Source organism: Maylandia zebra, linkage group LG5, assembly GCF_041146795.1.
Source record: "Maylandia zebra isolate NMK-2024a linkage group LG5, Mzebra_GT3a, whole genome shotgun sequence".
Lineage (NCBI taxonomy): Eukaryota > Metazoa > Chordata > Actinopteri > Cichliformes > Cichlidae > Maylandia > Maylandia zebra.
The window spans coordinates 26,952,782-26,977,986 of record NC_135171.1 but is presented as its reverse complement, the minus strand read 5'-3'; the positions used below and the strand labels follow the sequence as shown (position 1 = coordinate 26,977,986).

Here is a 25,205-nt window from a genome sequence, read left to right as displayed (position 1 = left end):
AGTAAGAAACAAAATCTATACAGTAAATATTGGTGTATGATGTTGTACAATGTAGAACCTAAAATAAAAGAAGCTTATATCAGCAAGGCAAATAGCATGGTGCTGGGTGGATGGAGAGAGAGCAAAAACTGAGGCAGCCAGCTTTTAGAGATGGGCCAGGAGCTTCCAGTTGCATTCATTAACTCTAACAGGGGCTATCACAGTGCATACATCAGGATTTACATAATGGCAGCCCACAGTTCCAACCAGACACTCCATGGGTTCCCTGGCTCAAAACTAAATGAGTTTAAGATGAGCAAATTAAATATAAGGACCAAAACTTAACATATTTAATTTCTTAAGAACATAGCAGCTTTCTGACTTCCTATCCAAAGTTTAATTAGACAATTGTATATAAGTGGCTTGACGGTTGTAGATGGTGTTCTGACCAAGCGGTTGCACAATATTCTAAATGTAAATATGTGGTTGAATGAATTAAACTTTTGCAGTATGAAATGGTAGATTGTCTCTAATGGCTGTAAATGGATGATGGCTTTTGTAACTTTTATCACCCTTTACCTTTATGTCCAAAAAAAAAGAAAAAAAAAAGCACATAAAAATTGAGTAATCATATCTTGATCAATATTAAGAGTAATGCATTAAAAAGTTTTGCTCTTTTCAATCCTGAAAAACAGTTTAAAGAAACAAATAAAATGGGGGAAAAAGCCAAGCCTGATCTGAAAGACTGAATGAACATGGCACTACGTAACAACCTGCTGTCGAGTATGTAACAAACTGTACATTTGTTCAGAGTTGGGGATAAGTGCTCTACTCTGTGATGAGCACTCTACGGTCTCCATGGTAATGATAATTTCTGCCTGCTGGATGGAGATAGAGAGAGAACACAGTGTATGGATGGCAGTGAATTTCCTGTGTTGGTGCAGGAGACAATGGTATGCTAATGGACTGCACACTTCACCAGATGGGGTTTGTTTGTTTCCGGCTTCACAGGTGAGGTCAGCAGACGGTGAGTGCATGTGTGAAGCAGCCAGATAGGGAGAGAGGGGAGAAGCAACCATGAGGGAAAGATAGAAAAAGAAACACGAATATCCCAGCTCACTGAATAATGCTATTCTTACCCCAAGGCTACAATTCTGAGGGCTTGCAAGATAAGATAAGCTTCAGCTAATAAACAAATAATTGGGAGCAGTACTGTCTTTGTCATGTTTACTGAAACATATTTTTAAATAAACTTGTATGTAATAGTTGGAACATGATTTATACTTTTTATATAACAAATTACACTACTTACTTTCTTTTTATATAAATTGCATGGAGTACAAAACACTGTAAAGAAATGGTGTCACAGTTTAGGTATTTTCAAACAGGTAAATTTAAAGCTAAAAATAGAGAAAGAAAAATTTAGGAGAAAAGGTTATTTTCAGATTTTATTATTATGAGGGTTTAAGGGTTCAAGGACGATAATATTGCTTTGCAACACACGTAGAGCAGCACACTAGCCTCCAGTCACAGCTCTGATACAGAGCAGCAAATCAAATGCTCTTTTGGACTTTCTTTTATTCATCCTTCTAAATGAAGTGAAGCGTCAGAGGGCCCAGCCCCCATAGTCAGGTGCAGATTTCATGAAGACTTCACTGCAGAGGACCACGTGAACCATCACCTCATCTCTGATGGTGTTGATTTTTTAGCTTCCTGTTTCCTGTTTAGTAAACCTTTTATATGAGGGCTGTGTAGACGTGGTTTGATCAGATTTGGTCGAGAGTGACCCAGGAACATACTCACACAGCCAGGCAACTGTCATTACATTCTGAGTCAAATTTTGCTAAATCCCAGCTGCCGCGTGGAATTACGTGAAATCCTCTTTTTAACTGATGTCCACCTACTTCAGACTAGTAGGATAAACAAAGACAGACAGTACTATTTTGTCACAACTTAAATCAAATGTGATCATGCATGTTGTGTCCAAGACTTGTAAAAGAAAATATTATGTGGAAGAATGCTGCATTATCACATTTTCCCTTATAGACTAAAATAGAGGAAAAACTGTGCAAATCACAGACTCACAATAAAGAAATTCATGTCACTGAGTGGAGAAATATTATGTTTGCTTTAAATAATCTAATATTTTAACGCCAGCTGAAGCTCAGATCCTTTTCTGCCAGCAGTAGCATTTTATGTGGGGCACAAGAGATGTCCGACAGTGTTTCTTCTCAGCACCTGCCGGTCCAGCTGTTTTCAGCACAATAGGTCAGACTGACCGTTATGTCATGATTCCCACAGTATCATGTATGAACATCTGCAGGTCAGCAAAGCAGCTCTGATACGAAGCACCGGCATCCCCAACACTTGGCATGACTATATAACAGAAAAGCTTAAAATATCCATCCAGTCAGTTCTTTTCTGTTTATTCAGTTTGGGGTCCCAGGGGGGCTGGAACCTAAGCTTAAAATATAAAAAATATATATAAAAATAAAGCATTTGGCAACACTGGTTCAAATATAGTAGATTCGACAGAACTAGTTCCATGAAAAACAGCTGGTTGCTAACCATCTACATTATGCCAAGAGGACTTCATGTCAGTGAAGCACTGTTGCTCTTGCTGCTGCTCTCTAAGCAGGATTATCTGAGTGAATTATTTTATTTTGCATAATTTGACCAGATGTGTCAATTTGCAGCCAATTTGCAGAACTCCTTACATCCTATCACACAGCTAATCTGAGTTCCTTTGGTTTGAGAGGCTAAATGGAGAGCGTAACAGCAGAAAGTGAAATGACTCATTAAAGCCAGTTCAAAAAGGAAATGCAGAGCAGAAATGGAAATGAAATGAAGGAAAGAAATTGCCATTTTAAATGTCAGAATAATCAGAATTTTGAATCCATTTACTTTTTTCTCTTTTTAAATTATTATTTTTTTTAAATTAAAAAACAAAACAATTTATTGAGTGTTTAATGTGGCTTTCTATAAGTCAATCAAGTTTATCAATAGCTTTGTTTGTTTTACATTCTTTCCTGCTTTTGGACAGTAATTATTCTATCGATTGTGAATAAACTGGGCAGGAGGTTATGCTCTGTGAGCACTGCGAACAAGGTTAAATACCTGTTGTGTTAGTTTGTATGCACTTCTGAGGAAACTCTAGGAAAATGCTGTTACTGTATAAGAGGAAGTTCTGGCAAAATAATTTGTTTCGCACCATCTGACAGCACCATCAATCAAACCTTCTCCCTTTGATTCTTCTGAAGTGATTCTCCCATTATTATGTCAGAGCATCATTCATCCTTTTGTGAAACACCAAAGCAGGCCTTCCAGCAAACAAACAGCACTGGGTATAGAAAGGGAAGAATTTTAAGTCTTTTCAGCATACTTACTATTCAGTACAGTAATGTATTACATATTAAATGTTATTTAATTGTTAAGCAGTATGACTGTGTCACCCTGTGATTTTCCTCCTCCTGTATAGTGCAAGTGCAGGAATCCATGCTGGGTGGAACTGTATTTACCCAGCATGCAGATAACTGCCAGTCAGACAACTTTGTAATGCAAGTAATTTTATTTCAAATGTAATGTAATTACTGAATTGATTACAGTAATGCATTACTGTAATGTGTTAGTGAAAAATGTAATGTGATGAGCTGATGCGCTACAAAGTAATGTGATAATTTGTAATGTGTTACTTGTCTTAACACATTACAAATTATTACTTAAAACATTATTATATCTAATACAAAGTGATGTGTTACTTTGTAGCACACAAACACTGTCGTGGTTTGCACATTCTCCTAACAAGTGAAGCCTGTTTAATTCTGAGAGAGTACACAAAGTCGGGCTGTGGCAGGAGGGACATCATTTAAAAAAAACAACCCAAGAAACTAAAATCTAATTCCAAATCAAACATGTGGATCTGCTGTGGTAATCCCTGATGGATAAGGGAGCTTTTTAAGATCCAATAGTCCTTTGGTCCTCTTTGTCCAGTCGTCTCTTTCCTTTGTGGACTTTCAATGAAAGCTCACCTGAACCACCTTTATTACCAACGGTTCCTGAGACCAGACGTATCTCGTCATATGATTTTATGAAGTGTGACATAAGGGCCAAAGGTCACAAACATTCAATATTGGTTATCTAGCTTGTCCTGTGTGTATTCATTTCTCTGGATTCTGTAAATCCTTTAATGATGGGATGAACTATAAATCCTCGAATCCTTTGCAATTTCACATTGAACTATTTATCCCACACACTCTTTAATAGCTTCTTAAGCATTTTTAAGCTCTTTTTCATTCTTAAATGTGTTTCTGGTATCAAGTTCAAAATGTATTTTATTTTTCTTTCATCAATCAGCAGCATTTTATCATCACTTATCTCTTTGCTTCTTCACGTTCTTCTTTAAGTTGCTCACATCATGGGTGACCAAATTGGATCATCTGCTTCTATCTCACCCTGTTCTTGGCATAGTTTTCTGTCAGGGCAACAATCTGCATGCCCTCCTCCACTGCACCCGTAAAACTCCTCTGTGGCCTTCTTCTTTTCTTCTTGTCTGACACCTCCATAGTTAACAGCCCTTGTGCAGTATATTCACTGTCCCTCTTCTGCGCATGTCCAAACCAAACCATATTCACTGTCCCTCTTCTGCGCATGTCCAAACCATTTCACCCTTGTCTCTTTGTCTCCAAAAGACTCAAGCTGAGGTGTCTCTCAGATATACTCACTTCTAATGCTGTCCATCCTGATCACAAAAATCTTAGCAACTCTGCCACGTCCAGCTTTGCCTCTTGTCTTTTTATCTTTATACTGTATTTTCCGATAAATGTAGGGATCTAAATGTTTTGAAAGTCATTGCATTTTGTTAATTATACACACGCACACATATCTTAGTGAGCACATCTAATTGAGAAAATACTTTCCCTAGCTGCCTACCCTAACTCTAACCTTCAAAAACGATTGCCTAGCCCTGACCCTTAGCCTAAACGTAACCATAACCTAATTGTAACTAAAACCACATTTGAGCCTCAAAAATGCCTTCAAACTTGTGGGGATGGGCATTTTGTAAAAAGGCAGCGTTATCTCACTTTTAACATATCTAGATGTCTATAAACTGGATTTCAGTTACTGTGTGTATGCGTGTATGCGTGCATGTGTGTGTGTGTGCATGTGTCTTATTACATTTTGTGTATTGTGTGTGTTGAGGAGTTATCTGTTCTGCTGCCTTTCAGTATGCAGTTGTCACTCTTCCAATTGTTATTTCTCTCTTTAAGATCTCTGCAAATCACCATGTATTTAATTTATTGGCTTACTGGTTTATCTTTTCATTTGTCCACATAAGCATGTCTGCCTGATGTTATCCCAAAAGTCTAATCTCTGTGGGAAAGCTGTGCATAGCCTCAAAATATTCACAACAGACAAATCATCAGAAACATTAAACTGTCTCTAATGACTTATCTAAATAAATAAACATCAAAGTTTAATAAGAATAACTTCATACACCAGAAGTCAATTGCCAAGCTGATTGTAAGTAAATACAGAAAATTACAAATTCTTTGCTGTTAATCTGCTCATGTACTCATATTAAATGTTATTAGAGACAACCACTTCATCTATTATGAAATGGCATTTTCTGCTTATATAATGATGTTTTAACTGGGCTCAATTTTACTTACAGTGCTTTCATAAGTGGGCACAGGGAGGGCACGGAGGTCAGAAACCATAAATTCAAACCCACAATGTCTGTCCTGAGACAAACTGTCGAACATAAATTGGGCAAATGAGTGTCTTTAGGCACGTATTAGTTATCTCTTGCAGAAAGTAAACTCAAGCAAACCTTAACAATATGCCTGAAGGACTTGGGTTGGCTGTTGAATCATGGTCACAACAGCCTAGCAGCCCCAGTGCACTCTTAGAGGCTGTTTCTGTGAGATTAATTAACTATGTGGTATATTAGTTAATGTTAACAGAATACAAAACATGAAGAAGAAATGAAGACATGCAGTTTACATAACTGTATATAATCCCGAACATCTTTCACCAGAGAATAAAGTAGATCCGATTTTAGACCAACATGCTAAAAAAAAGTTTTATATAAATCTCATACTTATTTCTAATGTACAAACATTGTTTATCAACATTATTAAAATGCCAGAAATTTATTTTCACATTTAAATTGATAAGAAATAAAATATCCTTGAACAAAACAAATATTTCCTCCTGTTTGTGTATAATAAATAACATTTACATAAATTCCTGGAATATAAATACAATAGGACAACATTTGATTGTGTAATAATTACTTGTGTTGATTCATTTTCATAAAACAGAACTATTGATTGTAGATAAAGAGTAACTTTACTTTAGGCTAGCTAATAAAATTAAAGTGATCTTTAAGGACTCGTTAAGGCTTGTTTCACCACAGTAACAATGCTTTTTTTAAAAGTCCATTTAGTACTTCTTTGAATCTTTATAGAAACGATTCAAAGACGAAAACAGTTTTTTTTCTGTATGCTGTCTCTCACTTGTTATTACTGTCTGCAAAAATGTGCTTGTCATATTGCATATGATCTTTAAATAACTTAATCCCCCAAACTTTCAATTATTTGTGGCACAACACTGAGGTACAGTAGAGCAAAATCTAACTGAACTCCTCTGGAATCTGTCCTGGTATCCTGAAACCAGTCTGCCCAGTATAATCCAGAGAACTGGGAGTAGCAAAGCTTGGACGTGTCTCTAAACTGCAGCTGGTCCTGTTGAGAAACTGCAAGAAGTTCTCATGACCCGAGCCCTCCTGGCTGGACGCTGGCAATTCCATTGGCCGAGTCGAGTAGCAGCGCCTTAGTTTACAAAGCTCTTCCCTAATCTGCCGATTTAGAAGCCCATAGAAAAAAGGGTTAATAGCAAATGACGAATATGCCAGCCAGGTGACAGTTTCCTCCAGGTCATCGGGGATCTGGGGTGTTGCATCAAGTATCAAATGAAGGTGGAAGGCAAAATAAGGCAGCCAGCAGATTAGAAACTGCCCAACAATGACCACCAGAGTAAGAGCAGCCTTACCACCCCCGAAAGGCCGTTCTCGGGTAATCCTGCGTGGGGCATTGCGAGTTGTAATGATGGTAGTCTGACTGTTTATTGAGTCAGAGCGATGCTTCAGTTGACTGTTTGTCCAGGAGGGCAGAGGTCCATGTTGCCGGGCAGCCACACGGGCCACTTTGTAGATATTACAGTAGACAGCAAAAATCACAACTGCTGGCAGACAGAAACAGGTGACACTGAAGAGCACAGAGAAAATACGCCTGTGGTCACTGTTGCTCCAGTACAGTGAGCAGTGTGCTGCACTGACGGAGGTCAGGCTGCCATAAGACGGCCATCCAAACACAGTAGACAATCCCAGCCCTGCAGAAGCGACCCACACTATCACCATCACAGCTGCAGTCAGCTTCAGCGTCATCTTGACCTCATATCGCATGGGGTGAACAATGTAGTAATAACGCTCCACGCTAATAGCTGTGATGGTGAAGATGGAGGCTGCTATGAGGATTACATTGAGGAAGACATAGATCTGGCACTCCAGCATAGTGAACACCACACCAGCAAAGTACCCCGAGCTGGACACAATGCCGAGTGGCATGATCAAGATGGCACACAGAAGGTCCACTGCACAAAGATGGCACAAAAATACAAATTTCCTGAGATGAGGGGCTTTGATGACAACCACAAGAACAGCAGTGTTGGCCAGAAGTGCAAGAAAATTTAGGGTCACCATGAAAAATAATCCCATGAGGTCCTTGAGACGTGTTTGTGGGCTGGGAACATTTCCTAAGTGTCTGCTGGGTGCAGAAGGCTCTATTGGCCAAGCGGCAGTGCTTTCATTGTACTCAGTCACAAATGAACTGTACTCTTCCATGATTCATAATAAAGAACGAGTTAAGATCTGTATTCCAGTGGCTCCCATTGTTAAGCGACGAAGCTAAAAAGTTCTTCAGACATCAAAAGAAATACACCTCACTTCTGTAAAGACAAAATGAAGAAAAGGATAAATATATCAATGGCAAATTTTGCATCTTTTCATTTGCATCAGATGGCTTTACTTTTGCACAGTGGAAACACTTTCTAGTAAAGCATTACGTATTATTTCGCAAATTTGGAGCTACTTTCCAATAAGTTTTGCTAAATCCTCGTCTGTATTCACCCAGTAGTTGCTCATTTTATCTGCACTGAGCCCTTTGTAATTTGTCTCAAACAGTTAACTGCTTTAGCTTAAAATGACGATGGTAGTTGAGGGCAAACTAAAACAGAACAGCTTTAGGCTGAAAATCTTTAAAATGCTCTCCAGAGCTCAGATAGCCTGCAGCTGGGTGATAATTGTTTGCAGGTTCTTTGATAGGAACGGGCCTTTTCACAAGTAGCTATATTGATTACAGTAAGGACAAAGAATGTTAACAATACACGCTATAAGTTACACAAAGCACTGTTAAGGGGGTTATTTAATACCTATTAGATCATTTCTGAATGATAAATTCTAAACATCTTTCCAACTTTAAACCTGCATTCCTAAAGCCATATGTAGTCTCAAGGCATGAGTTGAGATAACCCTAATGACATCACAACAATGGCATTAGCCATTTAAAAAAGCACATCCAGAGCCACAGAAGGCATTACATACAACAGTTTTTAACGTACAATATTACATTTGTTGTCAAATTGATCATAACTCATCACACTAACTGTATCTGACATACTCTGCAGTGTGATATATAAATACAAACATCCAGGAGTACTCACTACAACCTTCATCAAAACACACAGACGTTCACCTTATTAGTTAGGCTGTTTATGCCATTTTGTATCTATAGTGAGGGAGAAACATGATCAATGGGAATAATTCATGGAGGACACTGTGTTTCTCCTCCATCCATCCCCATCCTTTAGAAATGAAAGATAATGAGCATGCTTGTTTTAGCCCAGCTGCAGTGAACTGCCTGCATTGATTAGTATGTGTTCAGTGTCACCCTTCACCATACCATCAAAGAGGTGACCTTAAACCAGAACACGCCTGACCCCTAATCACCGAGCAATCTAGAAATAGTATATAAAACAATGTAACAAATGTAACATTAATCCGTTTACATTTACTTTCACGTCTGTGCTGCCCTTCATGTGCCTCCCCCATAAATGTATCTAACTATCTTGTTCTGATAATCATAATCAGGTTTCAGGCTGTGGAGGACGCTGTGTCCTAAATACATGTGCTCTCTATCCACTGGTTATCCACTGATTCTCTCTGCCGCTGTAATCTTCTATGGTGGACAGCTATTGGCATGCCACGTTTGCACTGAGATTTATCCCCAGGAAGGACTAGTACATGTACATTCTCATACACATTATGTAAGGCTGTCCTCGTTCTCATCATGTTCCAGTTGCAGCCCAGCATGTGATGTTCTTCAGTCCACAAATGACTTCTGAACAGGTTTACCTTTTCTAGCCACTGCTCAGTTTCACTTTATTTGATTCTCCAAAACATTTGTAGTCATTTTACATCTATGTTTAATACTTCTGTCTGATTTTATCGCTCCTCTTGGTTTTTCAAATAAATCCTTTTTAAAAGCCAAAAAAGGTCTTAAGAACCATTTTGATGTATTTAAGCTTGCATAATGTTAGTAATGAGCATTTATTCCATTATCTGACTTTTCTGTTGAATTTGAATTGCACAAATAGGTTTTAAAGAGTTCAAACTTAACGCAAGAAACTGAAAGTGTTGACCAATTTTAATTAGATTTAAAAATGAGGTCTCCAATAACTGTTAACTCAGCTCATTCTGATACAAAATGAATGACACTTCAACATGCAGCTGCAAAATTCCATCCATGTGCTACAGTATGTTGAAATGCTGAAAGTTCATAAGTTTAGGTTAATAATTTCATTCATTCATTCATTATAATAAATTCACTAGAAGGCAACATTTCATCAGCTTGTAATGTACTTGGACTTTGTGGGTTTTAAATGTGTAGTGAACCCTATGAATTGATGCACAGTTATATTCTTAACTAGCATTATCTATCCAGTTTTTCTGAATGACATAATTTGAGAGACTTTTTTATTTCTGGCATGGCTCAACTTGGTGTTAAACTTGCTCAACTTTAAGAAAAAAACCATTAAGGCAGTGTCAGTGAAATCTGCTAAACAAATTCTAACAATTTCAGGAAGTGTTACACAAACGTCTCAGTCATTTGATCTGATAGAACAAAATAAATCAATGAAATAAGTAAATATGAAAGTGAAATGCTTTACTTTACTTTGCATTTTACTTTAAGCAATGAACCAAACAAATAGAATAATATATATTCTTTCACATCATAGTTAAGTGTTATATAATCAAATAGCTATATACTTACATCAAAGCACTTTCATTTTGAAAATTGGTCCTTAAAAAGTTCTTGTAAACTAGAAATCTTCCAAAACACTCTGATATTTCAGAAACTTTGAAAAGCATCAAATTCAGTACTCAGGTGTTGCTGCAGGTGCATAATGGTCCACTGGGAACTATCCTGCTGTGTTGCAACTTCTCATGAAAACAGCTGATTTCCGACAGGAAAAAAAAGGCTTTTGAGGCTTGACAGAGGACCCCTGGGAGGACTGAGGGTATCGGAGAGAGGTGATGTGCTGTGAGTCCACTGAGGCAGCCCAGCTAGCCCGAGGGAGGGGGGGGGGGGGGGCGAGGAGCCAGCCTTTGGTTGTCCAAATCACATCTTTCAAGCGAAGATGACTGCATCAAACCGCCTCCCACTGACATTAACCATGTCCCACACACACTGTCGTTCATCAGTCAGTCAGTATGTGGCTGTGACTGTTACACACTGTTCTTGTTCTTACACTTGCTCCTCTATTCTCTTCATAGCTCCAGAGAACGAGGACACTGGTGTATTGCTTGAATGTAATGACTCATTTACCATTTAACACACAGTACTTCCTTAATTTAGTTAACCGAGTTTCTTTCTTTTCTTTTTTGTTTACTTAAGTAACAGTCACCTTTCAGCGGAGTAGATCAATACTACAACAGGGGAAACAGGGGTCAGTACTGACATCTGTTGGCTGAGGAGGAAACAATACTGTAGGTTACTGTGCTGATGGAAGAAAGATTCAAATAACTGAAAAAATATCAGCTGCAAAACTTTATTGTTTGTTAGAGTGAAGCACAGAAAACACATGACAAACATTTTGAAACAGTTATCACATACAGTATACCTTGAAATTACCTGCAATGCACAAGTTGGAATGAACAACAGGGCAAAAGTGAGATCCCTGTCCTACTCACACGTGTAAAGGTCAGCTGACTGACTGATTCTAGCTTAAAAGGTTATTAACTTATAACCACTCTCTTAAATACAGTAAGAAAACCTAAATAAGAACACTTGTTTACAGTATTAATGATTACATATGTGGCAGTGTATAGCGCTATCGAACGTCTGGGTGTGGACACCATGTGACACTCAAGGTGAAAACAATCTAACAGACATTAACTGCTGTCAACGTAAAAATATAAATACTTATCATTCTTAAAAAATAAAGAACTAGATTTTAATGCTGAATGAACTATAGTGGATAAAAAAGGCAATCTGTGACCTATTTCTATCAGACATGAAATACGTGTGACCAACGGATGAAGACAGAGGTGAAGGACTATAACTGAGAGTCACTTGTCATTGCTCCGTCGTCGGGCAGAAGCGAGGCATCTTGGCAAAAGCTTTGCTCAGCATTAGCTCTGTTTTCTGTTTTACCCAACCCCAGTCTCTTCTTCAATAATTTATCCTCATTGTTCAACTTTGTGCGGATTGCGGTTTTTATTTGGCTGCTGTCAACACTGAACTTGGCTGCCACATGATCTGCAGGAAAGAAACAGAAACCTCTGGTTATCAAATTAGTACGTACAGTGGTGTGAAAAAGTGTTTGCCTTCTTCCTGATTTTCTAGTGTTTTGCATATTTGTCACACCTCTATGTTTCAGATCTGTTTCAGAAGTAATGCCCCCTCTTGTTAAATCACAAATTTACTATGATTCTTGTTTTGTTAATCATTGTTTTGGAAAGTGTTTTACTACAGACACCCAGGCCTGAATACTGGCAGACCTGTTGAATCAAGAAATCACTTGAGAAACAAAGTCAGAGATATTCATCAGTCTGGAAAGGGTTACAAAGACATTTCTAAGGCTTTGGGACTCCAGTGAACCAGAGTGAGAGCCATTACACACAAATGGAAAAACTTGGAAAAGTGGTGAAGCTTCCCAGCAGTGACTGGCCTACCAAGATTACTCCAAGAGCACACCAATGACTCATCCAGGACAATATTATGGAACCACAAGCTTCACATGTCTCAGTTAAGGTCAGAGTTCATGATTCAACAATAATAAAGAGACTGGGCAAAAATGCCATCCGTGGGAGAGTTCAAGGAGAAAACCACTGCTGACCAAAAAGAACACAAAGACTCGGCTCATATTTGCCTGAAAACATCTTGATGTTCCTCAAGAATTTGGGGGAAATACTCTGTGGACTGACAAGAACAAATGCTGACATTTTTAGAAGCATGTGTCCCATTGCATCTTCATCTCATCTTTCATTTCAGAAAAGGATCATACTGGCAGTAAAATATAGTGGTGGCAGTGTGATGGTCTGGGGCTGTTTTGCTGCTTTAGGACCTGGAAGACTTGCTGTGATAAATGGAACCATGAATTCTATGGCGTTATTTTTGTGCCACTATTCTGAGTGCACGGAAAAATTTTTTTTGAGCGCACGTAAAAAAAAGTTTGCAGGTGCAAGTGTTGCATTTTGAGGAGAAATTTATTTTGAGCGAAGAAAAGCTAAATTTGAGTGAACAAAACTCATTGCTGCGTGCAAAAAAAAAATGTATTTCAGTGTTTGCTATTATCCACACACACAAACACACAATAGCAGCCCCTCTCGCTCAGTTTTTGCATTTGCGCTTGCTCGCAATGTGTTGCTCGCGCTCTCAACGTGTTACTCGCGCGCTCAACATTTCTGCCCGTGCGCGCTCAACATTTCTGCCCGTGCGCGCTCAACATTTCTGCCCGTGCGCGCTCAACTCTTTCTCTACACCGTTATATTTGTGCCACAAAACCAGCCAATCACAGACTTGGATGCAAAAAAATCCAAGCTGAGCGCGCACGGGCAGAAATGTTGAGAGCGCGAGCAACACATTGCGAGCGAGCGCAAATGCAAAAACTGAGCGAGAGGGGCTGCTGTTGTGTGTGTGTGGATAATCGCAAACACTGAAACACATTTTTTTGCACGCAGCAATGAGTTTTGTTCACTCAAATTCAGCTTTTCTTCGCTCAAAATAAATTTCTCCTCAAAATACAACACTTGCACCTGCAAACTGTTTTTATGTGCGCTCAGAATAGTGGCACAAAAATAACGCCATAGAATTCTGCTGTCTACAAAAAATCCTGAAGGAGAAGGTCTGTTTCTGACCTCAAGCTGAAGCACTATTCAAGCACAATGATCCAAAATACACCAGCAGGTCCACCTCTGAATTGCTTAAGAAAAACAAAATAAAGGCTTTGGAGAGACCCAGTCAAAGTCCTGACATAAATCCGATTGAGATGCTGTGGCATGACCTTAAAAAGGTGGTTCATGCTCAAAAGGCATGCCAGTTATCGCTAATGCTTGATTGTAGCTGTTGCTGCTAAGGGCGGCACCAACCAGTTAGTAGTTTTAGGGGGCAATCACTTTTTCATACAGGGCCATGTAGTTTTGTATTATTTTCCTCTTAATAATAAAAATCTTCATATAGAAACTCTATTTTGTGTTTAATTGTGTAATTGTGTTATGTTTGTCTGATTTTCAAATTTGTTCGATGATCTGAAACGTTAAAGTGTGACAAACATACAAAAAATAGGAAATCGGGAAGGGGGCCAACACTTTTTTCAATCACCATATACAGCATTTACAAAGAAGGCTAATGTTTCTAAGGCATCCTTAGTGTTCCTTGATTTACCGATTAAACTTTTCAAAATCTCAGGTGGGAGCTGTGGCTTGTGGCAATCCTCTCCCGTAAAGGTATTCCTACGGCCCTGCAGAGAGTGGGTGGCCAGCGTTTCTCTGTCAAAAAGTATCATGAGCAGGGCTGAAGTGTACTTCTTGTAGTCTGCAATTTCTGCAATGCGCTCATAAAGATTTTTTGGCACTCGAAGATTCTCTGAGAGATAGATGAAATTGTGGTCATCCTACAAAGAAAAAGAAATATCTTTTATAAAAACATTACATTTCATTGGTGTTTGATCCCAAATTAACCACTTATAAAATAACAAATTAGTGCTAGCCTGCCTGAGCTTAAAAACAATGAACATTTCAAATGAGCACCAATGACATAAAACTTCTTCTAAGATAACAAAATGTTAATGAACTGATCAATCTGCCAACTCAGTTATACAAAGAAAGTACAAAGTCTACAGCACACAGGAGCGTTGACCTCTGGTATATTATGAAGCGCTCTCATTTCTGCCTCAGGCTCAGTCAGGAAAGAGATAGTCTCATCAGAGTTTTGTGGCGCAACTGCTCCTTCGCCTCCGTGGAGAACATGATCCAGGGTGACCCGCAGTTCATGTGCCGTGTGCCTCATCTGCATCATGAGAGTGTTCATCTCTGAAAAACGTTACAAACCACTGAAGTAAATCCGACACATGGTGAAGATATTCATCAGATAAATTATTTCATTTTATGTTTACAGCATAAACTCAGACAGAAAACTAAAAAGACTGACGGGATCCAATTTTTCCTTCCGCACATGTTATCAATGCACTAGACAGTTACACAGACGAATACTCAACATTTGACATTTAAATTTTAATAAGGCCCTGTTCTTGTCATTGTTGTTAAGAAATTCCCTTAAGTAATCTTCAGGAAAAGTTCTCCTGGCTTCTTGAAAGAAGCTCAAAGCTCTTCTTTGGATGTTGGCTGCCTTTTGTTTCTTTCTGTTTTCTCTGTCACACACTGCTTCAGTAATATTTGCTCTGTCAAGGCCAATCCATGACTGTGTGTTTGGAATCACTGTCAGTATAAAAAAATGAAGCTGTTGCCAATCAGAAATTTTCCAAATGGTACCTCGCTGTTCTTCTGCTCACAAAAGTTTGGCAAATTCAAATTTTCCATACCCATTTCCTTCCTTACGCATGGCTTCTTGACAGCCACCCTCCAGCTGAGACTGTTTGTGATGAGGCTTCAGTGAACAGTAGATGGATCAACTGAAAGGCCAGATGCATCTCCTCAGATCTTTTCTGGCTTTTTTCCTAATTATTAAGGACATGACTTTCACATACTGTAGATATTTTTCTAACACTTCTTTTGTCCTCTGCTTATCCAGAACAAATTCTCCACAAGTTCTATAAGGACACACTTCCCACCATGTTGAGATGTACCAACTTTTAAGCTAATAGCTCTGTGAGAATTACCATGATGGTACAAAAATACAATTTTATGCCCATCAACATAAATTATCTTTGGCATATTCAGTTCATTTAACTAAAGAAATGGGAACAAATTACATGCTTTTCGCCACAGGCTGCTAGTAACAAAGATACAATTTAAAATGAACTCTTTGCTAAGTTGTCTGGAAAGTGTAGTCAAAACACTGATTCGTCTCCTCACTTGGGTGCCTTTTTATGCTTGAATGATTCATAGGTCAGTCTTAAGTGGATTAACAAAGACAAAGGATTTCCTTGGAATTGGCAAGTATAAGAACTCAACTGAAAATGAGTGAAAAAGCAACCAGTGACCAAAGAAAAACTTTGGTGAAAGAGCTTCCTGCTCTTCCACTTTTTAAAAAAATTACAAGAAGGTCTAACTCCCAGGAAGAAAAATACAAAGAAATGCAGGATGACTCATTCGGATTTGTCCTTGTAGCATCTAAACCAGTTAGGTTTAGTTAGAGTAATGTGTGTGCTACAATAAATATTAATGTGGTCTGACAGTATTTTTAAAGGATATAAATTAACTGATTGATTGATTAGTTAATTTTTCCCACCCACCTTTGAGTTCCCTCAGCTCTCTCTCAGCCAAAATTCTGCATCTGCGTTCATATTTCAGTTGTGCCTGCAGCTGCTCTATTTTCATGAGAAGGCTGATGGTGTCTGTTCTGATTCCCGGGCTTGCAACATTGTCTTCATCAAATTCAATAGTGTCAAGCTGCCACAAGAGTTGAAAAAGAACACATAAAAAAAATCCAAGTTATACACAAGTTACTTATTCTGATAATTAAACAATGAACTCTCACGTCATTGTTGGGATAAGGTGAGTAGCTGGCCTCTTCATGGAGCCTAAACTTATCCTCGCCTGAATGACAGCCAAACTCTTGTGCATCTGTAACGTTATCGATCTTTATCATCTTAATGGGTGGCTGTGCTGCAGTCGCACCTGCGTCTCTCTTGGGTGGCATGGTGGTGAACAATCTGGGAAGAGTAAAAAGCACGTTGACACACCAAGTGCTGCTGCTTTTCTGCACAGGACAAACTCAAAGTTGGAGCCAAACTTTTTTCTTTTTTTTTCACTCACTCAGCGACGATCTCTGCTCGTTTTAAACTCCCCCATGCAAAAACAGAGAGACAAAAAAAGGTTTGCAGTCAACCTTGCATCCCCCTCCCGCTGTCTCATCCCCCCTCCTCCTACCTACTACTAGCCTCCAGCTGCTGGAGCCAATGAGTGATGCAAACTGCATTTCAAAACATGTTCAAATACACGTGATATTTACTGTGCGATAGTTTAGAGGAACCTCACCTCAGGTTGAGCTCAACGACAAACTGTAAACACAGTCACTGAAGACAAAGGCAGTGCAGTACATGGAAATACTGCGTAGTAGAGGAAGTAGTAATACTACTGCAGTAGTACAGTACATAGATCCTGATATAATTAGGGATTTTTTTAACCGCCGCGCATAACATTTTCGATTAAATATGTGTGAAATACTAATCTTACGTTTACCTTCCACTGTGTGTGGCGCGCACATTTATGGGATTACCGTCTTGTCAAATGCATATTTTTACAATTATGTGCGGAACAAAGCTGCGAAAACTTATTCCCCGAGGGAAGTATTTCGCCCCAGCACAATTTCCTGTTCATCGAAATTCCTACACGGGCCAATTAAAATCCAGAATTTTAATAAAGGGTGGGACATGTTAGAGTGAACGTGACAATTAGCCAATCAGTGTGCGCTCGCGGCCCATCTCAGCTTCCTAGTTTGGTTGCAGTCGACCCATGTGGGTTCAATGTTGACTTGCGGCTTGAGAAAGTTGAAGAGTTAACGCTGCATAACTGTTGTCAGTTTTGAAACGCTGCTTGTTGCGTTTCGACATGTCTTCATCATTCTTTTTAAAAACAAAAGAAAACCCCAAGTTTGCCAAGAAGGGGAAAAATACGGCGGGCACGAAGCGAAAGGTAGGTGAATTGAACTGTTAGCGGGTAAGCTAAACCATAGGGTTCACTCGTGGCTTCTTAACTGGTTTCCACTGTTGTTATAACGCTTTTATGGTAGATACATCGTATTTTTTCCCCCTCGCAGGGTGATGTGGATCCTACCGGAAAAGGCAAATTACGAGCGAAGAAATCGAGCTCGAAATATAATGAAGAGATTTCCAGCGACTCAGAGACGGAGAGGTGCGTTTTCAGTGGGGGTTATACATTAATCACAAGCCTTTGGCCTCTAAATAAAAGCACGAGTCTTAATGATCTTTGTGATAATTTGATTTTTCCAGTGCCACAGCGCCAAAGAAAAGGCAGTCCACCGAGCAGATTGAGTATGAGGAGACTCCACAGGAGAAGAAGCTGAGATTAGCTAAACTTTACCTGGAGCAGCTCAAGGAAGAAGGTAAACTTGTGTCATTTACACAGGCACAACATTAAAATTCATTATTCCAGAATGAATGAAAAGAATTCTTCTTATCTTCAGAGGAAAATAAAGCAGAAGAAGCCTCCTTTGAGACAGATCTAATTGCGGGAAGACTTCAAGAAGAAGTGGTAAGATATTTCCTATGTGAGCCCGTTTAAATGGTAGCTGTAGTACCAGGGTACCTTACATGACTTGGTTATTACACTGCCAGTTTCATGTGTTGAGCTATGTCTCTGTGTACTAACATTTACTCAGATTGTCCCCTCACAATGAAAATATCTTGTTGCCAACTCTACACCTAACATTACAAAGTGTTGAGCCTGTTGGCCAGATGTTCCTTAGATCATGCTGTTGTGAACGCCATTCATCCTGTCATTAATTGAGTTTTCACTTCTGGTCGATTTGCCCTTGCTCCTTTGTATGAATCGATCTCTCTATGCTCGGCAGTAACACAAGTCCTCCTGAATATGTAGCAGAAATGCGCTCAGTATTTTGTTTTTGTTTTGGTTTGTTTTTTTTACTTGAGGCAGACATTTGATGGTATCTGTGGGTCCTTATATTTTGGCAATAATTATTATGCTCTCAATTCCAAAAAGTTGATTCTGTTCATCTGGACGTAGTATTTTCAGTGGGAGAAACATTTTGTCACTCATCCAAGTGACTTCTTCAGTCTCTGAAGACTGACATGACTTCTTCAGAAGTCACTTGGATGAGTGAATTGACAGTACTGAACAGGTTGATCAACATAGAGGTAGACTACACTTCAGAGTTTCAGAGGGGTTTGCTGTTATGACATTCCTATGGCATAGATTCAACTCAGATGTCTAAATCAAATCTTAATAAAGTTTTTTTTGTTCCCATGATTTTTCAAAGTTTAGTTAGGCCACAGTTTAGTTTCAGTTTCACAAGACAATTTTCTCTAAATTAAATAATGACTGATGTAAAAATGCTGATGTGGTCTTCTGGGTTACAGTTCAGTAATTTCTAATAATTTGCAGCTTTACATCTTATGATCAGATGCAAGAAATATTTTGGTTGTACTTGATCACATCAAAAACAGTATCTCATTGATACTGTTTTTTTTTTTTTTTTGGATTTACTGTACTTGATTTGCTGGACTTGTGTTTATAATATTGATATTTCTGTGGATGTGAGTTTATTTTATTTTTTCCTTCTCCCATCAGCTTGAACAGAGAGGAAAGCTCCAGCGGCTCATCGCCAAAGATGTAATTATCAGAATTTTCATCCTTTTAATCCCGCTGTGTGTCTAATAAGAAGTTTAATGTTATTTATTTCTGTGTGTTTTTTGTTTGCTTGTTTTTAGCTCATACCACCAGATCCTTCAGAGATCAGGATGTTCAGAGGACACAAACTTCCAATTACGTGCCTGGTCATCACTCCAGATGACAAGTACATCTTTTCTGCTGCCAAAGACTGCTCCATCATTAAATGTTAGTGTATAGTTAATCCTTACAAATTTTTTTAAACTCCTGTCGTGAAAATAAATTCAAATTATTTCACAGTTGTGAAGGCTAATACTTTAATAATAATATGTTTGGAAATGTTCTTATTAGGGGATGTTGAGAGTGGTAAAAAAATACATACAATACCTGGTGGAAGGAAGGGTACAGAGGATCGCCATGTTGGACATACAGCCCACATCTTGTGTATGGCCATATCATCGGATGGCAAGTACTTGGTGAGTAGTTCTTCCTCAGCAATTCCTGCTTTTACCAATTTTGGGAATCCAGCTTATTCTACCTTTCTTACCAAAGTGTGACCATAACGTCTTTGTTTACATATTTTTAGGCCACTGGAGACATGAACAACCTGATCATGATTTGGGAGGCAGAATCGTGTAAACATTTGTATAAATTTACAGGACACAAAGGTGCTGTGTCGGTATGTTCTTGATGGGTTTTTTTTTTGTTTTGGTTTTTTGTTTTTCCCCCCTCACTAGTTGGCTACAATTTTGACATTTTAACATCTCAGCTGTGCGTTGGTGATACCTGCAGTTCTCTTATAACACAATCTTCTTTTTCCTTCACAGGGCCTTTCATTCAGGAAGGGGACTCATGATCTGTACAGCGCCTCTCATGACCGCTCAATCAAAGTGTGGAATGTGGATGAGAATGCATATGTAGAAACTCTGTGAGTGACCAATCAGAAAATAATTTCTCACATTCATTTGGCTCTAGTGTGTGAAATTAACTGTGACTGTAAATTCCTGTAGCTTTGGCCATCAGGACTCGATCACAGGACTGGACAGCCTGAGCCGTGAGCGCTGTGTGACTGCAGGAGGGCGGGACGGTACTGTACGGGTGTGGAAGATAGCTGAAGAGTCTCAGCTGGTGTTCCATGGCCATGAGTGAGTCTCTTGACTTCTGTGCATTGCTTGTTCTCACCAGTGTGCACAAATTCAGGTGCTTTGTCTGTTTGCTTGTTTTCTAAGATTCATATAAAAGCATTTAATAATTGCACAGAAATGTTCATAGTCTGCATTAAAAATATATGCAAAATTACCATCTGAAATAAGAGAACCTGAGAATGAAGCCAGAGTGTTTCCACAGGAGTGGTAATTGTTATTATTTATTTTTAAACAGAAAAAGCGATGCTTGGCTGGAATGACAAGTATGCTGAAGATTGCTTCCCCAAAGACAAACTAGCTAAAGTTAAAACTTGACTTTGTAGTTGGTGTGGGGGGGGAATCTAAGCAGAATGTAAGAAAGAGAAGACAGTGGATAGCAAGGTGCACCTCATCTGTTGGCTTCAGATGAGAAATTATTTCAAATATTGAAAAACCCCCATATTCTTCAGCATATGCAATAAATAGTTAAAATAAGATAACTACGGTAGTATATATGAAAAATGTTAAAGTCTACACATTCTCATTTTTGTTCTTTATAGGCAATTTAATATTTTATAGTGTTGTATTTAATTCTAAATTTGAGCATTTTTGACCTATGGTCTTTTGGAATAGGGTAAATATTGACCAAAACAGAAAACGTAATATGGAAATATTGTGCTAATACACATGGTTTACACGCAGATTTGTTCACAAGCACTGTTTGTGAACCAATCACATTTTACTTTTTTGGCCTGAAAAAATAAATGAATAAATCTTAAAATTCGAAACCATTAGGAAATTATTTTTGGACACTGCAAATGTCAGCTAAACCACTAGAAGAAAGAAGTGGCTCGGTGGTGTAGTCGTTAACACATTAACCTTACATGCAAAAGATCTTCAGTTCAAGACGGAGAGCAAACAAACCCAGAGTCATGCTACTCAGAGAGCCAGTCGCAGGCTTGGATAAATGTTGTGTCAGAAGATATCTGGCTGTGCCAAATCATACACGCAGATCCCATCTGCTGTGGCAACCCCTAGGGAAATAAGGGAGCAACCAAAAATGGCCAAAAATCAGCACAATTTCTCATGGATGATCTTGCTCTTCTGCTGCTGGCACTATACTCTCATATAAAGTTTGAAAAAATATGAAAGAAATCAAATTATTACTACCTTTGTTACCTTTGTTACTACCTTTTTGACTGCTGCGTGGTTTTTATTGTCCCTCTACCATTAAACATGTCTGTTGGTTGATTTATATAAAATCTTTTGATATTAGATGTATTGGAGTAATTTTCATTCTGAAAATTTAACAGCACAGCTTGATTTTTTTAATTTTTTTTTAATAGATGTACACATTCATAAATGCATATTTATTTATAGTCTATTTTTCTTTAAGCATACAGTGAGACTGACAACTCTGATTTTGTTGTCTTTTATTAAGGGGTTCAATTGACTGTATCCAACTCATAAATGAGGAACACATGGTAACAGGAGCAGATGATGGGTAATAATTTGCTGCTATGTTGATTCAGTTTCTTTCTCTCCATTTTTATTTATTCGGTGTGTAATAGTGTGAACTAACTCATTCATATTTCCTGACAACCTCAGCTCTGTGTGTCTTTGGAGTGTCAACAAGAAGAAACCTCTCAGCACAGTGAAACGGGCCCACGGTTGCCATGGTGATGCAGGGATTGAGCAGCCTCATTGGGTCTCTTCAGTGGCGGCACTTCAGAACTCTGATACTATTGCCTCAGGTGCCTATAGCTGTGAGAAACCTCTTCATGTGCTTTTCAGTAACACATGGACCCGTTTTTATTCGCAGGATAATGTAAATAAAGTGTTTTACGAGTGATTTGTTTGAATGCAGATGTATTCAGTGCAAGTAATAAATTCATTCCTGATGAAAAGGACATCAAAGTAATACATCAACCTAGGTTGGTGTTTAAGTAAGCTGTCGTCATTTGGCTTTGTATAACAACGGATCTTCCTTGCAGGTTCCCACAACTCAGAGGTTAATGTGTGGAAATGTGGCCAGAATTATCGTGGGCTTCAGCCTCTGTTCAGTGTACCAGTGGTAAGCAGTTAACCCTTTCCTCTCATTTAAATAAATAAATAATAATAAGTTGCATAAATGCTTATTTTCTTTCTCTACTTTCCTTTCCTGCCTAGTCTGGTTTCGTCAACAGTTTGAAGTTTTCAAGCTCTGGTCAGTTCTTGGTTGCAGGAGTTGGACAGGAGCACAGGTACATTTATACTCATGTTTCCATAGAAACTAAAGTTCCTGAAAACTAATGAATGTCAGCACAAGTTCATGTTTAGTGGACAAAACATCCACTAGGTGGCAGTGTTAATCCATCTTTAACATTTTAGAATTTTTAGGTTGACTTGGCCTCATTCATATAGTTATGCAGTTACTAACTGAAGGTAACCAGGAAGTATGATGTTGGATAATGTCACACTTGTCATGTAGTATTTTCGATCAGTTTAGCTGAATGCAAGGTAAAATAAAATGTGCAAGTGGATCAGATATTTTGTCTTGATGCATGCTCAATCATCCAGGTCAGTAAATCCACAAAAGATGATTCTGTTCATGTTGGGGAAACCTGCAGTCAGCTGAGACTGAAGAAGTCACTTGAATGAGTGACGAAGCATTTCTCCCACTGAAAATCTGTCCAGATGAACAAAATCAACTTTTGTGGATCGGATATTTTGTTTTGGTGTGTCGATCATAGTTACAGATTTTACAGAATGACATGTAAATCTGAACTGTTTTTTTTTTTTTTTTTTTTTTTTTTCTTTATTTTGATTGTATTGACATATGAAACAAACAGTGTTAAACTTGACCACTGTGAAAATTGCTGAGGGGAACTGACAGTGATTATTGTAATTTGATATCCAAAATGCTTTCTTGTGTACTGGAGGGTCTGAGCTGCTCTATAGTAAATCCATCCACCCACTCATGGCTGTAGCTCAGGTCATCTACTGATCAGAAGGTCAGTGGTTCGATCCCTGGATGCCCCTAGTCTTCACTCATCCATTGGTGTATGAATGTGTGTGAATGGTACTAAGCACTTAGACGCATACAAGGTGGTGCTTGTGTGAATGGGGTGAATGTGGCATGTTGTATAGAGTGCTTTGAGTACTGTATAAGAATCAGTCCATTTTACCATTTACCATCTCTTCCACTTATCCATTTCAGGGGGGATTATCCCAGCTACCACAGAGCGAACTGTTCTCTACAGTACAGTTTAATTAATCCAAAACCTTGTCCGACAGATAGGATTTTTATGACTAATACCTGTATTGACCAATTACTCGTTTGCTCTCTGGACCAGCTGTTGCTTATAGGGAAGTTACAGATTGCCTTCATCTGCAATCAAAACTTATGACTTATCTGAAGGGATCTTGTCTTTTCTTTACTTTGTAAATGTTTATCAGTCATTATAAATACCAAAACCTCGGGATCAGGAAATGGCCTAGCTGATATGTCAGTCAGACTAATTATGCCTCCAAAGATGTGCAGGTTACTCGTACTGTGTGCATTAATACTGCTCTATAGCAGTGTTTTTAAACTGTGTACTGATAACACGTCAGGTGGTCCCCCACCCTTTTTTATTTCCGAAGGTGCAATATCCGTGTTTTCCAAAAAAGTTTTATTGGAGCATTGGAGAGGTGCTTTTTTTTTCTTTTCTAACCTTACCTGAATCCATCTTAGATGAGCTCGGGCTCAGAGACAGCTTCTGCATTTCTCAATCACTGTTTATTCCCTCGAGGTTTTTGCTTTGCATGCTAGAGTTTTAATGAACTGACAGTTTTCAGGAGTGTGCCTGAGCCTGTGCATTGATTTCTACTTCAGAATTGTCTGTTTCCAGCACGGTGTTGCCTGAGGACACACAGATCACAGACATTAATTACTGGTTTTCAACCTTTGCGCAAAGAGATTTCTCCGGATCTCTGATTTTTAATGTACCATAGATGATGAAATTCTTTGCAGTCTTCTATTGAGTGGGCAAACCATCCTCAATTTTTCTTCTGAAAGCCTCAAGCTCACTGTGGTGATCGTTTAATACAAAATGTTTATGACCTGTTACCAGATATCAGATTTAAACCATTTCTCCAGTGTTTTATTACTCCATCCCTCCTTATTTGTTTTTTAATTAACAATCCATATGGTGGTTAATCATTAATCTTCAGTGAACTGTTAGTGTTAAAATAATGATTTGTAAATAAATCTTTGTTTTGTTTACAGATTGGGACGATGGTGGAGACTAAAGGAAGCCAAGAATGGAATTTATGTTATTCCTCTTAAAAGGAAACCCTCTGATCCAGAGGAAACTAAAAGCGCTGAATAGAAAACTGTTAAATGCTTTTCCTTTTGTAAATTAAAGATCTAAAAATAAAAAATAAAATCTCAGGATTTTTTTAATTTTATTTATTTTTTCTTTACTTACTTTAAAAAATAAAAAATAAAATCCAGACAGTATCTGTTTCTACAGTTGTCTGTGGATTCCTCTTGTTATTAAAAGACAATAACAGCTTTTGGTTTAGTGAAGAAGTCAAAGCATTGTTGGTAAGGCATCCCTGCATAAAAATAAAGTGTGAAGAGGCTGAATTGTAGGAGAGGAAAAAAGACTGCTGGTTCTATTTTGTGATCATAAAGTTTTGAAGTGTCATGATGTTCTATGAAAGTTAGGCTGTAAGTGTGTCTGGAAAAGTGATGACTGCTTCTGTATGTAGGGTATTGGAGGAGTCAGATCAAAAGTTGTGAATCATAGATATGGTGGTAGCAGACCAGCATATCATTTGAATCTCATAAAAATGTAATTGAAAGTATATTGGCATCTTTTAGTAATAAGGGAAAAAAAAGGTTTACAGCTTATTTCTACTTTTACTTTACTTGACATTTACTTGGTATTTACAGGAGGGAAAGTGCACAAAATCTTAATTATACAAGTGATTTGTCAGACCAGCCTCAGGGACTGCAAGCTGTT

General features: G+C 38.4%; 3 protein-coding genes across 13 annotated transcripts; 1 reads left to right on the top strand and 2 right to left on the bottom strand.

Annotated features, from left to right (window-relative positions):
- Positions 1 to 5,498: 5,498 nt before the first annotated feature.
- On the bottom strand, positions 5,499 to 10,610 carry si:ch211-213o11.11 (putative G-protein coupled receptor). The gene is made up of 2 exons (XM_004548719.3): positions 10,371 to 10,610; positions 5,499 to 7,986 (listed from the first exon to the last, which is right to left on the bottom strand). The coding sequence occupies exon 2, from the start codon at positions 7,880 to 7,882 to the stop codon at positions 6,614 to 6,616; it is 1,269 nt and encodes a 422-aa protein (XP_004548776.1). The 5' UTR covers positions 7,883 to 7,986; positions 10,371 to 10,610; the 3' UTR covers positions 5,499 to 6,613.
- A 524-nt stretch (positions 10,611 to 11,134) lies between these two features.
- On the bottom strand, positions 11,135 to 17,045 carry LOC101473799 (uncharacterized). 10 transcript variants are annotated; one of them, XM_004548713.3, is made up of 7 exons: positions 16,964 to 17,003; positions 16,538 to 16,550; positions 16,260 to 16,434; positions 16,015 to 16,171; positions 14,460 to 14,632; positions 13,986 to 14,214; positions 11,135 to 11,858 (listed from the first exon to the last, which is right to left on the bottom strand). In XM_004548713.3, exons 1-7 carry the CDS (start codon positions 16,986 to 16,988, stop codon positions 11,656 to 11,658), a joined length of 975 nt encoding a protein of 324 aa, XP_004548770.1. In that variant the 5' UTR covers positions 16,989 to 17,003; the 3' UTR covers positions 11,135 to 11,655. The 10 variants fall into 10 exon arrangements, with proteins under 10 accessions (XP_004548770.1, XP_076740251.1, XP_076740254.1 ...); XM_076884136.1 differs by lacking the exon at positions 16,964 to 17,003 and adding an exon at positions 16,760 to 16,949 and having other exon boundaries at positions 16,538 to 16,564; XM_076884139.1 differs by lacking the exon at positions 16,964 to 17,003 and adding an exon at positions 16,760 to 16,949 and having other exon boundaries at positions 16,319 to 16,434; positions 16,538 to 16,564.
- A 149-nt stretch (positions 17,046 to 17,194) lies between these two features.
- rrp9 (ribosomal RNA processing 9, U3 small nucleolar RNA binding protein) lies at positions 17,195 to 24,628 on the top strand. 2 transcript variants are annotated; one of them, XM_012918552.2, is made up of 15 exons: positions 17,195 to 17,416; positions 17,541 to 17,635; positions 17,734 to 17,846; positions 17,928 to 17,995; positions 19,052 to 19,093; positions 19,192 to 19,318; positions 19,442 to 19,566; positions 19,677 to 19,769; positions 19,918 to 20,018; positions 20,101 to 20,235; positions 21,656 to 21,718; positions 21,823 to 21,980; positions 22,209 to 22,288; positions 22,384 to 22,457; positions 24,464 to 24,628. In XM_012918552.2, exons 1-15 carry the CDS (start codon positions 17,333 to 17,335, stop codon positions 24,564 to 24,566), a joined length of 1,461 nt encoding a protein of 486 aa, XP_012774006.1. In that variant the 5' UTR covers positions 17,195 to 17,332; the 3' UTR covers positions 24,567 to 24,628. The 2 variants fall into 2 exon arrangements, with proteins under 2 accessions (XP_012774006.1, XP_004548768.1); XM_004548711.2 differs by having other exon boundaries at positions 17,197 to 17,416; positions 21,823 to 21,968.
- Positions 24,629 to 25,205: the final 577 nt, after the last annotated feature.

What these genes read in the sequence shown, in the direction of transcription:
- si:ch211-213o11.11 (XM_004548719.3), bottom strand. Translation starts at nt 7,882, where the DNA reads ATGGAAGAGTACAGTTCATTTGTGACTGAGTACAATGAAAGCACTGCC.
- LOC101473799 (XM_004548713.3), bottom strand. Translation starts at nt 16,988, where the DNA reads ATGTGCGCGCCACACACAGTGGAAG. An exon ending in AGAGCTGAGGGAACTCAAAG is followed by an intron (nt 14,633 to 16,014) that starts GTGGGTGGGAAA and finishes AACGTTTTTCAG; the next exon opens with AGATGAACACTCTCATGATG. An exon ending in CGCTTCATAATATACCAGAG is followed by an intron (nt 14,215 to 14,459) that starts GTCAACGCTCCT and finishes TTTTCTTTGTAG; the next exon opens with GATGACCACAATTTCATCTA.
- rrp9 (XM_012918552.2), top strand. Translation starts at nt 17,333, where the DNA reads ATGTCTTCATCATTCTTTTTAAAAACAAAAGAAAACCCCAAGTTTGCC. An exon ending in AGCGGCTCATCGCCAAAGAT is followed by an intron (nt 19,094 to 19,191) that starts GTAATTATCAGA and finishes GCTTGTTTTTAG; the next exon opens with CTCATACCACCAGATCCTTC. An exon ending in GGAGTTGGACAGGAGCACAG is followed by an intron (nt 22,458 to 24,463) that starts GTACATTTATAC and finishes TTTTGTTTACAG; the next exon opens with ATTGGGACGATGGTGGAGAC.